Raw genomic sequence first — 14,883 nt, forward strand, 5'->3', positions numbered from 1 at the left:
ATTCTTACAGAAAGTGATATTTTTACTGTCGCTGGCACATGAAGGGGGTGTTGCCCCCATACTATAAACTAGATGGATTGGTTGGGTAGGAAAGACGCTGCAGCTGGACCCCACGCACTGAGATGATCTCTTTATCCTGGGATTGTCCTGGAGTGAAGTGCATTGATGCCAGGGAGCAAGGAAAGGGAGGGGGTTTGTTGGAGGGGGGGGTTTCTAAGATGAATGGATATTTGGGGAGCCTCAAGGGTCCAAAACAAACTCCCTACAGAGGCCCTCGGCTCTGAGCTCAGTATTAAAATCCCAGGTGCCATCAGTATTCAATAAAGTCTTGGTTAGAAGAAAGAGAGGCAGAAAATAAATAGCAGCTTAACTTCAAACAGTATCTGAGCTACAGCTTAAAGCTGTTTTTCCTTTCAATCTTAGATAAGAAGTTTGTATGTACTAACTGTTATTTGAGTTCTTGCCACTGTTTTTACCAAGATTATTTTAGTTACATTTTGCTTTATTGGAGGAGAGCTGACATGAGGAGATCTTTGAGGAGGACACTTGACCATCACACCTCGTGGTTCCATCTCAATATGTAAAAAATGGGGTCTAATTCTTCTGCTTACTTGAGTTCCTCTATTTGTTTTTCTATGTTGCAGGGGGCTGTTCATCACCATTCATGACCGTGGCCACATTGCTTCACTGCTGCAGAACTGGCCGGAGAAAGACATCAAGGTGAATGAAATCACTCAGACTATGTTCATGTAGTTGCAGCATCACGACATTACACATTTTTCCATTTAGATACAATGATGAGGACACAAATAGAATATAATCTGTGTGTTTTCAGTATGTCATTGACTGCTGTGTCATGTTAGTGCATGCATGCATATCAAAGGATAGCCTGGCAATATGAAAAGACCAAAACCAACAATGAATAAAAATTAAAAAATTAAAAAGACATAAAAAAAACATCGATGAGCCAGTGTTGCTGTAGGTGACATGTTTTGAGCTGCATCCAACTATAGCTGTCTAAATCTGCAATGGAAAATAGTCCACAAGAAATGCACAATTGTTTGAGTAGTTTGATAGAACTACTTTTTTACTTTTTATACTATTTTTAAAAATTACAGTATATATTTGTGTGGGCGTTACGGTGGAGAAGTGGGTAGCACTGTAGCCTCACAGCGAGAAGGTTCTGGGTTTGAACCCCAGGCCTGTGTGGAGTTTGCATGTTCTCCCTGTGCCTGCGTGGGTTCTTACTCTGGCTTCCTCCCACAGTCCAAAGACATGCACATTGGTGACTCTCAAGTTCCCATAGGTGTGAACGTGAGTGTGACTGGTTGGTTGTCTCTTTATGTCGGCCCTGTGATAAACTGGCAACCTGTCCAGTGTGTGTACCCCCCCCCCCCGCGACCCTATAAGGCTAAGCGGTATAGCTAATGGATGGATTTTTATATGAACAATATAAAAATACAATATCTTAAAAATTACAAAGTCAGTCATCTTACACCAGGCCATTATTAAAAATAGTTAATGCACTAAATCAAGTGATCTCTTGGGACTGGTTCCAATTTTACCAAACCTGAAATATCCCTTTATTCTTGTGTATAGAGCAACTATGTGCAAGTCATAATCTAGTCATATTTAGAATGACGAAACCGGCAGGCATTCCTGGCATGTCAAATATACCTGCAGCCTCAGCCACCTGTTCACAGCTGTCAACAGCAGGGCATTTACCTCAGGGCTGACATGCCCGCTCTCATTGTCAGGGTGGTCTTATCGTAAACTCACCTAATATGCCCTACTTTTAACATTTCAATAGAGAGAGGGCAAATGGGAGCCAAGGTAGTCTTCCACGGATAAGCCTTGGCAGCCTTTCTGTCACATATTAACAAGTGATAGTTAGGGGAAAAAAATTAGCTGCTAATGGTATTAAGTATGGTCATTATGCATTTTTAAACATTCATATGGGAAAAGTAATGACAGTCTTTAAACTTGTCAAATTGTGGGAGGAACAAGGCTGTAAAACCTTTGTGCCAGAGTTTTGTACGTCACACAGATGGTGGAAAAAGAAAAGAGTCAGAATGAGGAACCTTTCAAATGAAACACTTCTGCTGGTGATATTAAGTGTTACACAATTGATTTGTTTCATGCTGTGGAATCAACCCAGAGGAACTTATTTATTGCTTAATAAGTAAAGTGAGTAGTGAGTGGAAAGCCAGGAGGGTGTAGGAGGGCCTGGCTTACACTGAGGAAAAAAACATGTTTCTTGGTAGCAGGGTGGACCTGTTTTGGTGAAGAAGATTTAAGTTAACAGGATGTGGAGGCTGAACTGCTGCTTCATTTATTTTCTCATTAAACTGTGTATAAGTGTGATATGAAATATTTAAGAACGTCCTATAGTAGTAATACAAACAGAATTAAAATGATGAGGTGGTAGTTGTGGCTGGTGTACTTTATGGCTGACAGTTATATTGATTGACAGGCAGTGTGTGTGACAGATGGAGAGAGGATCCTGGGACTGGGAGACCTGGGCTGCTATGGCATGGGCATCCCAGTGGGCAAGCTGGCCCTCTACACAGCCTGTGGAGGTATGCCACCACAGCAGTGTCTGCCTGTCATGCTGGACGTGGGCACAGACAATGAGGTAAGGACTGAGATTGTTTGGTTTGTTTTTTTTCTCACCTCCCACACATGGAACATAAGGGTAGCTTCAGAGCAGCTGGGGCTTGTGGACTGTCCTGCTCAATTTAAGGTGGATTACATCAAATTAGACGAACGTCTAATCATCTCTGTGGGAAATTTGGTCATTATAGCCCCAAGTAGTAATGGTCAAGTGTTCTCTTCCTGCTCAGCTCTCTCAACTCTGCTGCCCCGGACCCTTAAACTCCAAATATTGCTCCAACAAATTTAAAATGCCATGATATGCCAGTAGGGAAATGCTGTTAATCCACCGTAGCCAGGTAAGCTTTGCTTCAGAAATAGCCAAGAAAAAGAAAACAAATCTCACACTTTACAACCAGGAAACACCCTTTACTTAAGTGAGGTAAGCAGCTCCATTGATGGATGCCAGCTGGGAAAGCACCTCTACCCTGTGCAAGCCTGTGAGAGTAGTAGTAGCCAACAGAGCAATATTTATCTACCTGTTACAGTGGTCCCTGTTCTCTGTGGCAGTGTCTCTGAACGATGATTCAAACTCTGGGCAGGGCAGCACGTGTGTCTGTAGCCTTAAACAGACTAAGAATAGTCTGTGTGCACTTCTATATATACACAACTGTCTACCGTGGCCAAGGGCGTGGCAGCCTCAGATGCCTGTGTGCCCAACACAGCTGAACTCAGCCTGTCAGGAGCTGTCCTTCATTTTCCAAGACAATCATCAGATGACTCAGACCCTGGCGTTCAGTTTCATTCCAAGGAAATGTCTCAGTTGGATTAAGGGTGAGAGATGTTGCTGAGGTTACATGAGTTTGCAAATAGAATTAAACAAGAAATGTAAGTAACAGAATCAACCTGGAGGAGTAGTGAGACTGCACAGAGACCAAGAAGAAGAAGAAAAGCTGAGGTCATGTAGTTGATGGCATCCTTTATGGCCTGAGGTTCCTCTCTGACAGTACTTACCCAATACACACTTCATCAAAGTACTCACTCACAGCAGATATCCCTTGCTTTTTAGCCACAGAAACACTGCAGTCTCTCCAGAAAGCATAAAAAAGATTTTGCTACATTCATCCTGTTTGTGCCACTGAAACTGGATTAAGAGAGAAAAACCGTCTCTCATTCTGCCAAGTCCTGCACCACAGCTCTTTATCTTTAAAGGCCTATTTATTATAGCTCTACCTTTTGACCTCTTCCTGTATTGGCATCTCTAAGTTTCCACATTGACTCTGTTGCTCTGAATGACTTTAGTTTAGGGTGATAATCCCATCTGCAGGGTAGATTTTTGGATGCAGGGCAGACGTTTTAGACATTTATGGCCATCACAACACAACTTGAACAAGCTGCCCTGGAGTCTTTGATCTGCACTTGCCTGCGTCCTCAAGCTGCTTTCTACTTGCTGCCAAAGGAGGAGGAAGAGAAACACACACAAACCTATACACTACACATGTATAGGTATGTGTATAAATATGAATGCAGAGCTCATGGATAATCAATCTGTTGTAGTTCAAGTAGTGCTGTTGGACTTCAACCACTTCAAATATATAGACATGTTGAGTGAATAGTTCAACATTTTAGACAATACACTTATTTGCTTTCTTTCCTAAAGTTAGATGATAAGGTTGATTTATGTTTGAGCTGAACCGCAGCCAGGTGGTGATGAGCTCAGCCTAGGATAAAGACTGGAAGCAGGAGGGAAACAGCTAGCCTGGTTCTCTCCAAAGTTAGTGAAAATGGTTGCGAAGTAGTATAAAGATCACAAGTTAAGACATGGTCCTTCATTGGTTTAATCCATAAAAGGAAAACCACAAGTAAATAGGACATTTTGTGGTTTTAGTGTAAATTATGACAAATCTGGTAATCTGCACTATAGCGGAGATGCTGCACAAAAGTGCTGGATGGATGGATAAACTGTTGAATGCCAAGAAATATTAATATAGCATGCAAATTGCAATTGTGGTTTTTACATTTTCTGTTTAAACAAATGAGATACAACATGTTACTTAGTCACATTTAGAGGTCTATTTTTGAAGTTTGGAAGGAGCAAGCTAGCTAGCTGTTTTCCCTAGTTTCCAGTATTTTGCTATGCAAGGTGAAATAGCCTCCCAACTCCAGCTCAGTGCTTCCAACACAGATATTCAGATTTGGGCAGTAACACATTACTCTGTTACTTTTTTCAGTTACGAGCTAAGGATTACATTTAAATGTAGTAATTACATTACAGTTCCGAATCCCAGTGATGCTCTGTTACTTTACGACCTGGGAGTTAGCTTGTTCGCTGTCTTACTGGTAGTTTGATGGATCTTTGATATCAATTTTGTCTCTCTGTACATTTCTATTTCTTTAATGTTACTAATAATAATAATGATACACAGAGACAAACCTAGTAATTTAGTATTGCTGCTCATGCAACTGTTAGAGAAACAGCTATAAGAGAGATTTTACTGTAGTCTGCCTGGCTGTGTCCGACTTTTCCATTTTTCTATTATTCTAAAGAGTTGACAAGCTAAATTAGATGTAATGGGATAAATGGACTGGCTGTGTGTGTGTGTACATGTGTAGTTCTTCTGCACTGGCTTTATTTGGGAGGCTGGGCTAGCCTGGTGCCCCTCGCCTGGTACTCTGCCTCACTATGCAGACTTACTGTGAAGGCATGATGGGAGCAGATTGGGTGGGAGAGGCTGTGAGGTAGTGGTAGCTCTAACTAATTATTAAAATGACTGTTATTATGGGATTATATTTTTCCTTGAGTGGATATGGGGGTAGATATAGAGGCAAGCAGGCAGACATCCAAACAGTCCAACAGGCAGACCCCCTGAAGACAGACCGTGTTTTTTTCTTTAAACGAACAGTTGAACATTTTGGAACAGAGGCTCGTTTTGATTTCTGAGTTAGATGAGAAGATCATTACCACTTTTCTGTTCATCTCTTATCAGATCATGAGGAGTCTCGGTGCCTGTTAAATATCTCAGAAATTGAACCTCTGCACAGTTGCTATTTTTCTTCTGCAGAGGAATGTGGTAGCTGTGTGAGAACCAGCAATGAACTGCGAAGCTCTTATCTCTTCCTCAAGTACAGCACACACGCATGCACGCACGCATGCACACGCCTGCACGCACACGCACACACACACATACACAGAATGAAGGAAAATGTTTTCAGGTAGTCCAGTTTTTACTACGTCATCCTGTTATCTCCCTGGACTGTATCTGTCTGTGTATCCCTTGGCCTGATGTCACCTGGAGTAACCTCAACACACACTTACTCATGCTGAGTCAGTGATGTCATTCTGGACAATATGCTGTTTGTGTGTGTAGGGGGGAGTTTCATGGGTCCAAAATGTCCTATACCTCAGACAGGTCCAGGCTGTTCTTGATGCCTGTCCACCTCTTCTTTAAAATCCATTTATATTAAAGCTGCAGTTACATTTTTAACTTCCTCATCAAAAGTCATCAGTTAAGAAACTGTTTCAACAGTTAAAATGGAGCTTTTGTGTCTTTAGCGAGCATTGACTGTAAAGCATTGAAACAAGGATTAATCCCTCCTGAGAGAAAAGGGGCTGTACAACACAAAGGGCAGCTTAGCCAATCAACAGTAGATAATCTGGGACAGAAAGACAAGTCGTGTCAACAGTTCAGCGGAGAGTCAACAAGGTCATCCCTCTTGAAACTCACTCAGATCTACCCCAGTCACTTATACTTCTTCTGTTTCAGTTTTAAAGGCAGTTTTGTCACAGTGTATAAATTAATGAAACGAGAACTCACCATCATACATTGTACCTCAATAGAAGACATATTATGCCAGACTTACAACAAACAACTTTTCAAGTCATTTCACCATCATAGACAATTTTCCAATGTTGGTATAAAATCGTAAGAGTTTCAGCGCTCTCCCATCTTACAAGTTTGGTGTAAGGTGATCGTCTGAGCTGTCTCAAGTCAGTCTTCTTTTTGTCTTGACGTTTCAATAAAATCAGACATAGTTTTTAGTGTTGGCTCATGCAAATAATGTTGTTCAATGACACTTTCTCCAGCAGCAAACAGGAAGTAGCAAACCAAGCAGATACTGAACATGGAGGCAACTCCTGGCATTAAATACGTAAGGGAGGCAAGGGTAATTGGACACAGGGAAAATTTCAAAATGAATCAAAGTCCAAACACAGTCATTTTAGGGGCAGATCATGACAGATATAATGTTGAGTTATTAACTTCATACAACAACAACAGCAGTAGATTAAAAAAAAAAAAAAAGTGACCTATCTTTCCAAATCTTATAGTGAGGCTGGAAACTCGTATGACACATTTTCTTTAGATGTGAGAGGGTGTCAGACTTTTCAAAGTCTTCTTGTGTATGTTAGGCATTAGCTGAAACTTCAGATATTAACAACTCTTAGAGCAGTTTTTTAATCTTTCTCCTTGCATGCTATTGCATCATCTGATGCAATAACCACCAAACTCTTTCTCTGATATCAGTCCACTTCTCTGAGGGATCACATGAAAATGTTTTGCTTGTTTTGGTTACAGTTGAACTTAGCCACCTCCTGTCCATTACAGTCCATTAAAACCTTGCCAGGAAATGACTTGTCAACTTCAAATAAATATTGCCTTAAATAAACTTTTTGAGCTGCAGTTTTTGACTCTGCCATGGGAAGGTGGCAGCTGCCTTGTCCAAGCTTCCCTCATCTGAGCGACACCCTCTAATTATCCATCTCCAGAAGTAAAGGTCGCCTGTCCCAATGAGGCATGACAACGCTCCAGATCAGCTCTCCACCCTTTCAATCGAAATTCACTGGAACTCTCCGTTTACAGAGTTTATAACTTTTAGATCATGATTCAATGTTCCAAAATCTGCTTCTTGTTGTATGTTGAGACACAGCCATGTTATGTCAGGCAGGTGCAGCACATCAGAGATCTGTTGAAATATGGGCCGATACCTCAAAGCAAAGTCTGCAAGCAATCTAACACTGCTAAGTGGCATTTACTTCCACCTATTTATCACTGTCTCTCTCTGTCACACACACCTTCCCATCCACAACTGCTCTTCATTTTCTGACTTCCCAGCTGTGTCCCTCTCATCCTCAAAATACTGTGGTGCAAAGGTCAAATGTCACTCAGTGGTGCCTGTTAGTTCACTTTTCAAAGACTGAAGGAAATTTGACCTGTTTTCTACAGTCACATATAACACCACGTTTACATTTTTTATTCTCATTCATCCGCCTGTAGGAGCTCTTGATTGTCTAGTATTTCCAGATGCTTGGTAATTCACTCATCCAGTGTCACTATGACCTAAGTTATTGGTATTACAATTAAAAAGACAAAATTTGCAACAGGGCAAAAGGTTTGCTGTACATGCAGATGCATCTGGAGATTGTGTGCGAATTAACATGACAGGTGGTGTTGCTCGGTGCTATAGGATCACACACGTGTTTCACATTATAGCAGGGGTCTAAGGTCTATGGAGACACAGGTGTGTGTGCGTGTGAGGAAGCGCTCACATTATGTCCAGTATATATCTCTCCTCTCTCTCTTAAGTCCACATACAAGAAATGTTGAGACTGGACACACAGTTGTTCCTGGTACAGAGGTTTATACTCTATGTGAGCATGCAGGAGATGTACAAGCATGAACAAACATCTAAATGTACAAAACTACCTTTCCCATTAAGTGTTTTATTTACCAGATGTGATTGTTCTGTAAATTATTCTTACAGGTCAGTAAAACATAGGCAGCTAAGTTAAAATTTGTAAGATTTTTTTATACAGAAAAAGGCAGTGGTGAGTGACTCCTGAGGATTAAAGGACTGAACTTTGACCTTTCTCTCTGTATGGGGTTATTCTGAGTGAGGGGGTTTCAAAATAAAACCACCTTCTCATACTTGGCCATTTCTATGCAACCACCTACCAAGTTGTCATTGAGTAATGAGAGAAATGATAAATAATTTTAAAAAATGATGCAGGTTCTACCCAAGAGGAAAAGAGGGTAACGCCACCAATTGAACACATGAAAAAAGGTTAATTCAACCTGTAGTGCTTTCAGTGCTGTCTGAATAAATAACCCTGATGATGTCATCAATCCTGATGATCCTGGGTTATTTGGGTTTGGACACTGAATATTTTTATGACTAGACAATTAGGCAGTTTGTAATTAGTACCAAATGCAGGAAATTATGAGAAATTTCCATTACTAACTAAAGATTTCATGTCTATACTTTGTCACTAAATCCACAATACCTGACTTGAGCTCATCTTATCACTCACAAAAAGTATAAGGCTTTATGATGGAGCTGACATGGAAGACAGATACAGTAAAGTCATAAAGGTTATTATTGATGTCTAAATATACAGTACATCTAATGTATGTAGTACTCACAGTTTGATAAATGAGTGAATGTTTGTAGTTTACTGGCATCACATTACAGACTTTTTGACAGTTTCTCTTGTAGATATGAGGACGTATTAACTGACAAAGTTGCCTAGTGCAGGCAATAATCTGAGATGCAACATGTGTTAAAATAAGCGTTTTAAAGTCCTTTCTCTCTCCTTCAGCCTCCCTTGTTTTACACGTTTTATATCCTCTCATCTGTTGTTATGACCTCTGCCTCCATGTGTTTTGCAGGCCCTGCTGAAGGACCCTCTCTACATCGGGTTGAGGCATAAGAGAGTCCGAGGCCAGGCCTATGATGACCTGCTGGATGAATTCATGAAGGCTGTGTCGGACAGGTACGATCATATCGGCCATCAATTCATCCTTCGCCCACTTCCTTTATGCGGCCTGCTGTTGTCATCATAACAGGGACAGCACACGGTGCTCTTAAAAGAAATATGTTGAGCAGTTTAACATGGTCAGTGCATGCAGCGACGCAGCCAAACCTTGTGGGACTCTGGAACTTCAGTCACTGGTGATTCAGCTGTAGCTTCTTTGAACTAAGTTGTGGTTGCTAAGTAATATCAGTCAAAACTCTGCTCACTGGCTGAATGGCATTAGCTTATTGAAAAGTGATCAGAAAGTTTTGGTAACTGTTGGAGCTATTGATTTTCTTGGCATGACTGTCTCCATACGGATATCTGAGAGGAGCTAACCAGCTCTTGGGAGGACAAATGAACTGTCAGAAGGCAACATTATATTATCTGTTTTGAGACTGCGACCACTAATCAGATTCACTTATTAATCCACAGAAATTCAGCCAATTATTTCTGTAAGGAATGGATGGAGAGTTTCTTTGTTTGCTTTAAGCAGGATATACAGAATTGAAATTCTTGATAATTGTGAATGCTTTAGGGAATATGATGGAGCGTGTGAACAGAGATGCACTGCTTTGTGTGAGACTTTGTTTTTTCTGTGTTGACTCCACTGATCCTGTCCAGGGAAAATATCTGACCGCATCATTCCCATGCACAGAGGATGTGTGATTGACACAATGTGAGGTTGATTCTTGCTTCTTTGTCTGTGAGTGAGTGTTTGGTCTTCCATATTGTCACTCAATTAGTTTGTACCGACCTTATCTTTGCCCTCTTCTTTGAAGTGACATTCGGAGTCACGCACTGTGATTCCCCTCAGGACTTGTACCTCATGTGTTTACTACAGTCATATCCTGTTGAAACCTTTGTATTCTTTTGCTTTGTATCTCTGTGTCCCTGTATGCCATAGGGCCATCACACACTCACTCACACACACAGACACACACACACACACACATGGGCCTGGTTAAGCCTCGTCCTAACCCAGAGAGACTGGAGTCCAGAGGGAGAAGCCTGGGTCTGGGCCCCCTCCAGCTGGCAACAGGAAGCCATGACTCTAATAACCGGGTAGCTTCTCAACTACAGGGAACAGTGATGCTTTTTTCTCCAAAGGAGCCAGATTGGCGGAAAATGAATAATTATGGGCTCAGAGATTGAATGAATGATTACAGTTCTGCAGTCTTTTAAGTAATATTCATGTTTAGTTTTCTAAGAAACTAAACATGAACTAAAATACTCCAGACTGACTCACAATCAATGAGCAGAAGTCTGGAGATTTTTTAATCTACCATTTAAAAAGTACTTTAAATAGTGAATGGTTTGTGATGTAACAAGTGTTTGATTTCAGGAGAATAATCTGCTCCCGTTGAACATTCAGCACATGTTGTCTGCTGTTTTTGTCTAGAGCCAGAAATAAATTATCTCATAATCTCATTGCTCCTGCACACACCCACAGCACTTTGAAGGAAGGATAAACTGTGGCTCAGCTGTGGTTTTAAACCTCTGAACTCTTAACTCTGAACGTATAGTCCCTGATGCATTTTTGATGGTGTGTGCAGATTCTTCTGCATGAAGGTGTTGACATGAAGATGGTGTTGAGGGACGTGCTGGAATTAAAAAAACGAGACAAGTAGTAATTAACAAAAGAGTGGCTTGAGGCACACAGCAATAACTTAATTAACTTTAACTTAAGACATTAAGACAAAACCTTGCTCAAGTTTTGTTGTTGACAAGCTGAACTGGGATTTTAACCGGAAACCCACTTTTCCCTTACTTCTATGGTGCAGGTACGTGTCAGAAAAAGATATATAGGTCGAGAATATGCTGGAGAAATATATATTTATATCATATATGGTATATCATATAGATATTAAAAATATATTTAGTAAAATAAAACTTTTTTTCCATTGGCACAAGTAATTACAAAAAACAACTCCTATAGGAAAGATTCATGTTACATTGATACAATAAGTTTGAGATAGCAAGCATGTTAAAGTTAAAATAGTCCCACTGATCATGTAATCCAGACTGCTACAGCCCCCATCAGACATAAAATGACTGTTAGTTAAGATACATAATAAATAAATATATATTTACCATATGGAAACTGATAAATTACTAAATTTCTCAGTTCGTGGCAACTGTGTTTGGGTGAATTTTTATATCACTCAAATGTTTAAATTTTATTAAGGCTTAAAGGTATTCATGATTGAGGCGCGGCCACTTTGAGTGACGGGTGGGTGAGTGTATGCTTGCCACAAACTGGTATGCATCAAACTCTTGGCTCCACACACACCCCAACTCTTTGCTCATTTTTTAATTAGCTGTAAATTAGGTGGAGTCATGCGCTGCCAAGATGGCAGCCCACTCTGAGCTTCACAACTGCTCCTCAGAAATCTGTAGGTGACGTCACAGAGCTCTAACCCTATGTGCAGTCTATGGTCATTGTTGAATTTGGTTTTAAATGGGATTTGTTGACATTAAGGAAAATATAGAACAAACAAAAGAGTACTTGTAGACCTTAAGTAGATGAAATTATAAAATGTATATTTTTGGCAGCTATACTAACAGACATACATTGTAGTCAGGAATACTTTGCGTCACAGTGTCAGAACTGTTCATGTCACAAATAGTTGTACAATATTTGACAGAACAGGCTCTAGGGTGTTCCTCATATACGTCTGAGCAGAATGGAAAGACTACAGGAATGTCATCAACTATTTTAAACTCTTGGCACTGAGAGAATAAGGAACAGAGAGACAGACTGACGGATGGATGGATGAAGAGAGGAGGAGGAGGAGGAGAAAGAATGCAGAATGCGTCTTTGTCATTAATGACGACTCAGGGATTTGAGAAATAATGTGTGCTGAGAGATGCTGGCTCTCTGGAGAGTTAGAGCGGGCTTGGGATTTATTAAGGCCTCAGCCACAAAGCCCTGTAAGGAAAGGGGTAACAGATAGCCTGTGTGTGTACACAGAAACACATATATGTACACAGGTTCGACAGCTGTGTTTGTACAGAGCACCCTTGTCTGTGACCTTCTTTGCTGAGGTCCCCGCCGACTCTCTATGGCCGTCATGACTGTGCTCAAACTAAAAGAATCCCTTCGTACCTTCTCCTCTGCGTCTAGTCTCCCCCCTCGGCACTGGAAGTGTGTATGACATCCGCCTACTTCCTATTAGCTGGAGATTCAGATTTCATCAAGTCTCAGATGAAGCCAGAGTGTGTTTCCTGAAGGAGCTGGGTCACTCGTTAACTCCCTCGTCCTGCAGTTTGGCCAAGACATAACACCAAACGTCTGAATGATTCGCCACATGGGAAAGTGCCTGTCGTCTCATGTCTCAAACTCTTTTTCATGCTATCAAACATTAAGAATAATGTCACAAGCATTTACACTCAATATATTCAACTGGTTTGGCAGCAACTGGCAAGAAACCATGCAAGTACTGCTCCAGTAAACAATGAGTCTAAGTGTTTTTCTTTTACTTTAATACCCAAATTATCGTGGCAAGTCATAAATCACAGCCAAATAAAAGTTTTGAGAACAAAGGATCTCTGTGTTGCTCTGGTAGTGTGGCTCAGATAGTTTAAACAGCCCCATGGCAGGAAAGGTTAGACTGTTGTCTTGTCTGCCTGTGTGGTTGTTGTCTGTTTGCAGTGTCCAAGTTGAGTGTGTATTATGCAATGACCTCTTTTCACTGGTTTGAAGTTGGCAGGGCTCAGATGGGAAAAGGTGATGCCACTCATTCCTGAGCAGCTATCAGGATTTGTCAGTATTCAAATCAAAATGGCATGACAGCTGTGGGGTGATTTGCTTGTCAAACTACAGCCACACAGTCCTGATTAGGCTGATCAGCTGAGTTTGAACTCCGAATAAATAATACCCAAGGATGTTTTTATTTTGTTGCATGTTAAGTCATTAATATTTGAGGTTATAGGGAAATAGTTTTTTGCAGTCTGCTGGGGCAGCATCATGTCCGACATGAACACAAAGAGATTAGAAAAGCTGGTCAAAAGGGCTGGGTCTGTGCTTGGCAGGAGTCTGGACTCACTCAAGACAGTTTTGGAGAGATGCATGCAATATAAGATAGAGGCCATCTTGGATAATACCAACCATCCTCTCCACAACATTCTGGCAGCACAGAGAAGCAGGTGCAAACGTCTCATCTCACTGTGCTGCAGGATAGAGAGGTTCAGGAGATCCTTTGTTCCCACTTCCCCGAGGGGATAAATAAAAAAATCTATCTATCCATCCATCCATCCATCCCATTTTTCTGGTGTTCTGTCCCTTATTGACCTCTCATGTACCTAAGGTATATCCTGTTTTTACCCTCTGCCGATGCAACACAACCCAAGGTAAAGGATCCACAATAGGAGTTCTCAGTTCAAACATCTGCATTTTTGTGTACAGGAGTTATTTTGTGTCTGTCACGATCCTTCCAGCTTTCTCCTCTGCTGCAGAGAAATTAATGGATTCCTCACAGCACAGTCACGGATATGGTCTGTGTTTTTCATCTCTTGGGTGTGCCCTGCCTTGCTTAGGTTACTGCCCTTGATACTTCAGCTTAGACACAAAAGCAAATCCTGACTCTTTGTGCGGGGTATTTTTTTCTATTCAGCTGGCAAAGAGAGGCATTGTTAGATTTTGGCATTCTGTTCAGAGGGTCATCAAGGAAAGACAACTGACTGCCAGGGAGAATAGGGATGATGAACATAAATGGCCTCCAACAGGAGCTTTGTTCTAGGCAACACACACACACACACACACACACACACACACACACACACACACACACACACACACACACACACACACACACACACACACACACACACACACACACACACACACACACACACACACACACACACACACACACACACACACACACACACACACACACACAAAAACACAAAAACACACAAAAACACTCCCCCTATCTTTATTGGTTCAGACTCAGGACTAAAGAGCTCTCTGCGTTGGGAAGATGTGTCTTTCTTTCTGCAATCCCACAGCCACAGATAGTCACTCTGTACTTTATGGTTAGTGGATGTCCATAAATATGCATGTGTTCGCAGCTCAGCCATTCTCATTCTCCATGTCAAAAGTCTCAGATCTTTTTTGACAGTCACTGTGATAAAAAAACTATGAATTCAGTGTTTAGCAGACCACATAATCCTCTATCTTTACTGTATGATGAGAATAGTTGCAGGATATTCAGCATTTCAGCTTCTGCAGAACACTATACTCCCACTTCTCTGTGCATGAGCTGCTCGGTTCTGCGTAAACTGGCATGACCCCTCCAGTAGCGAGATGCACCAAACCATACCAGAGGGAGCTACACTGGCAGAGAGGAAAGGCCACATCTATCCTCGCCCGTCGCCTGTCTCCGTCTCCTATAGCCCAAACACAATGAAAAGTTTATAGCTCCCTTCTTGGCCTCATTATTCCTCCTCTTCGCACAGGCTCTCAGCACTTTAGTGCCGCTCTCTGCTTGATAGAA

At 41.3% G+C, this 14,883-nt stretch overlaps 1 protein-coding gene across 1 annotated transcript in view; it reads left to right on the forward strand.

Moving 5' to 3' along the window:
- me1 (malic enzyme 1, NADP(+)-dependent, cytosolic) overlaps positions 1-14,883 on the forward strand; it is an 85,656-nt gene that overhangs the window by 60,532 nt on the left and 10,241 nt on the right. Inside the window, exons 4-6 of the mRNA XM_056381642.1 lie at positions 645-720; positions 2,474-2,635; positions 9,258-9,361. Coding sequence (XP_056237617.1) covers positions 645-720; positions 2,474-2,635; positions 9,258-9,361 — 342 coding nt within the window. The remainder of the gene's footprint in view (positions 1-644; positions 721-2,473; positions 2,636-9,257; positions 9,362-14,883) is intronic.

This window comes from Seriola aureovittata, chromosome 7 (assembly GCF_021018895.1).
Source record: "Seriola aureovittata isolate HTS-2021-v1 ecotype China chromosome 7, ASM2101889v1, whole genome shotgun sequence".
Taxonomy (NCBI): Eukaryota; Metazoa; Chordata; class Actinopteri; order Carangiformes; family Carangidae; genus Seriola; species Seriola aureovittata.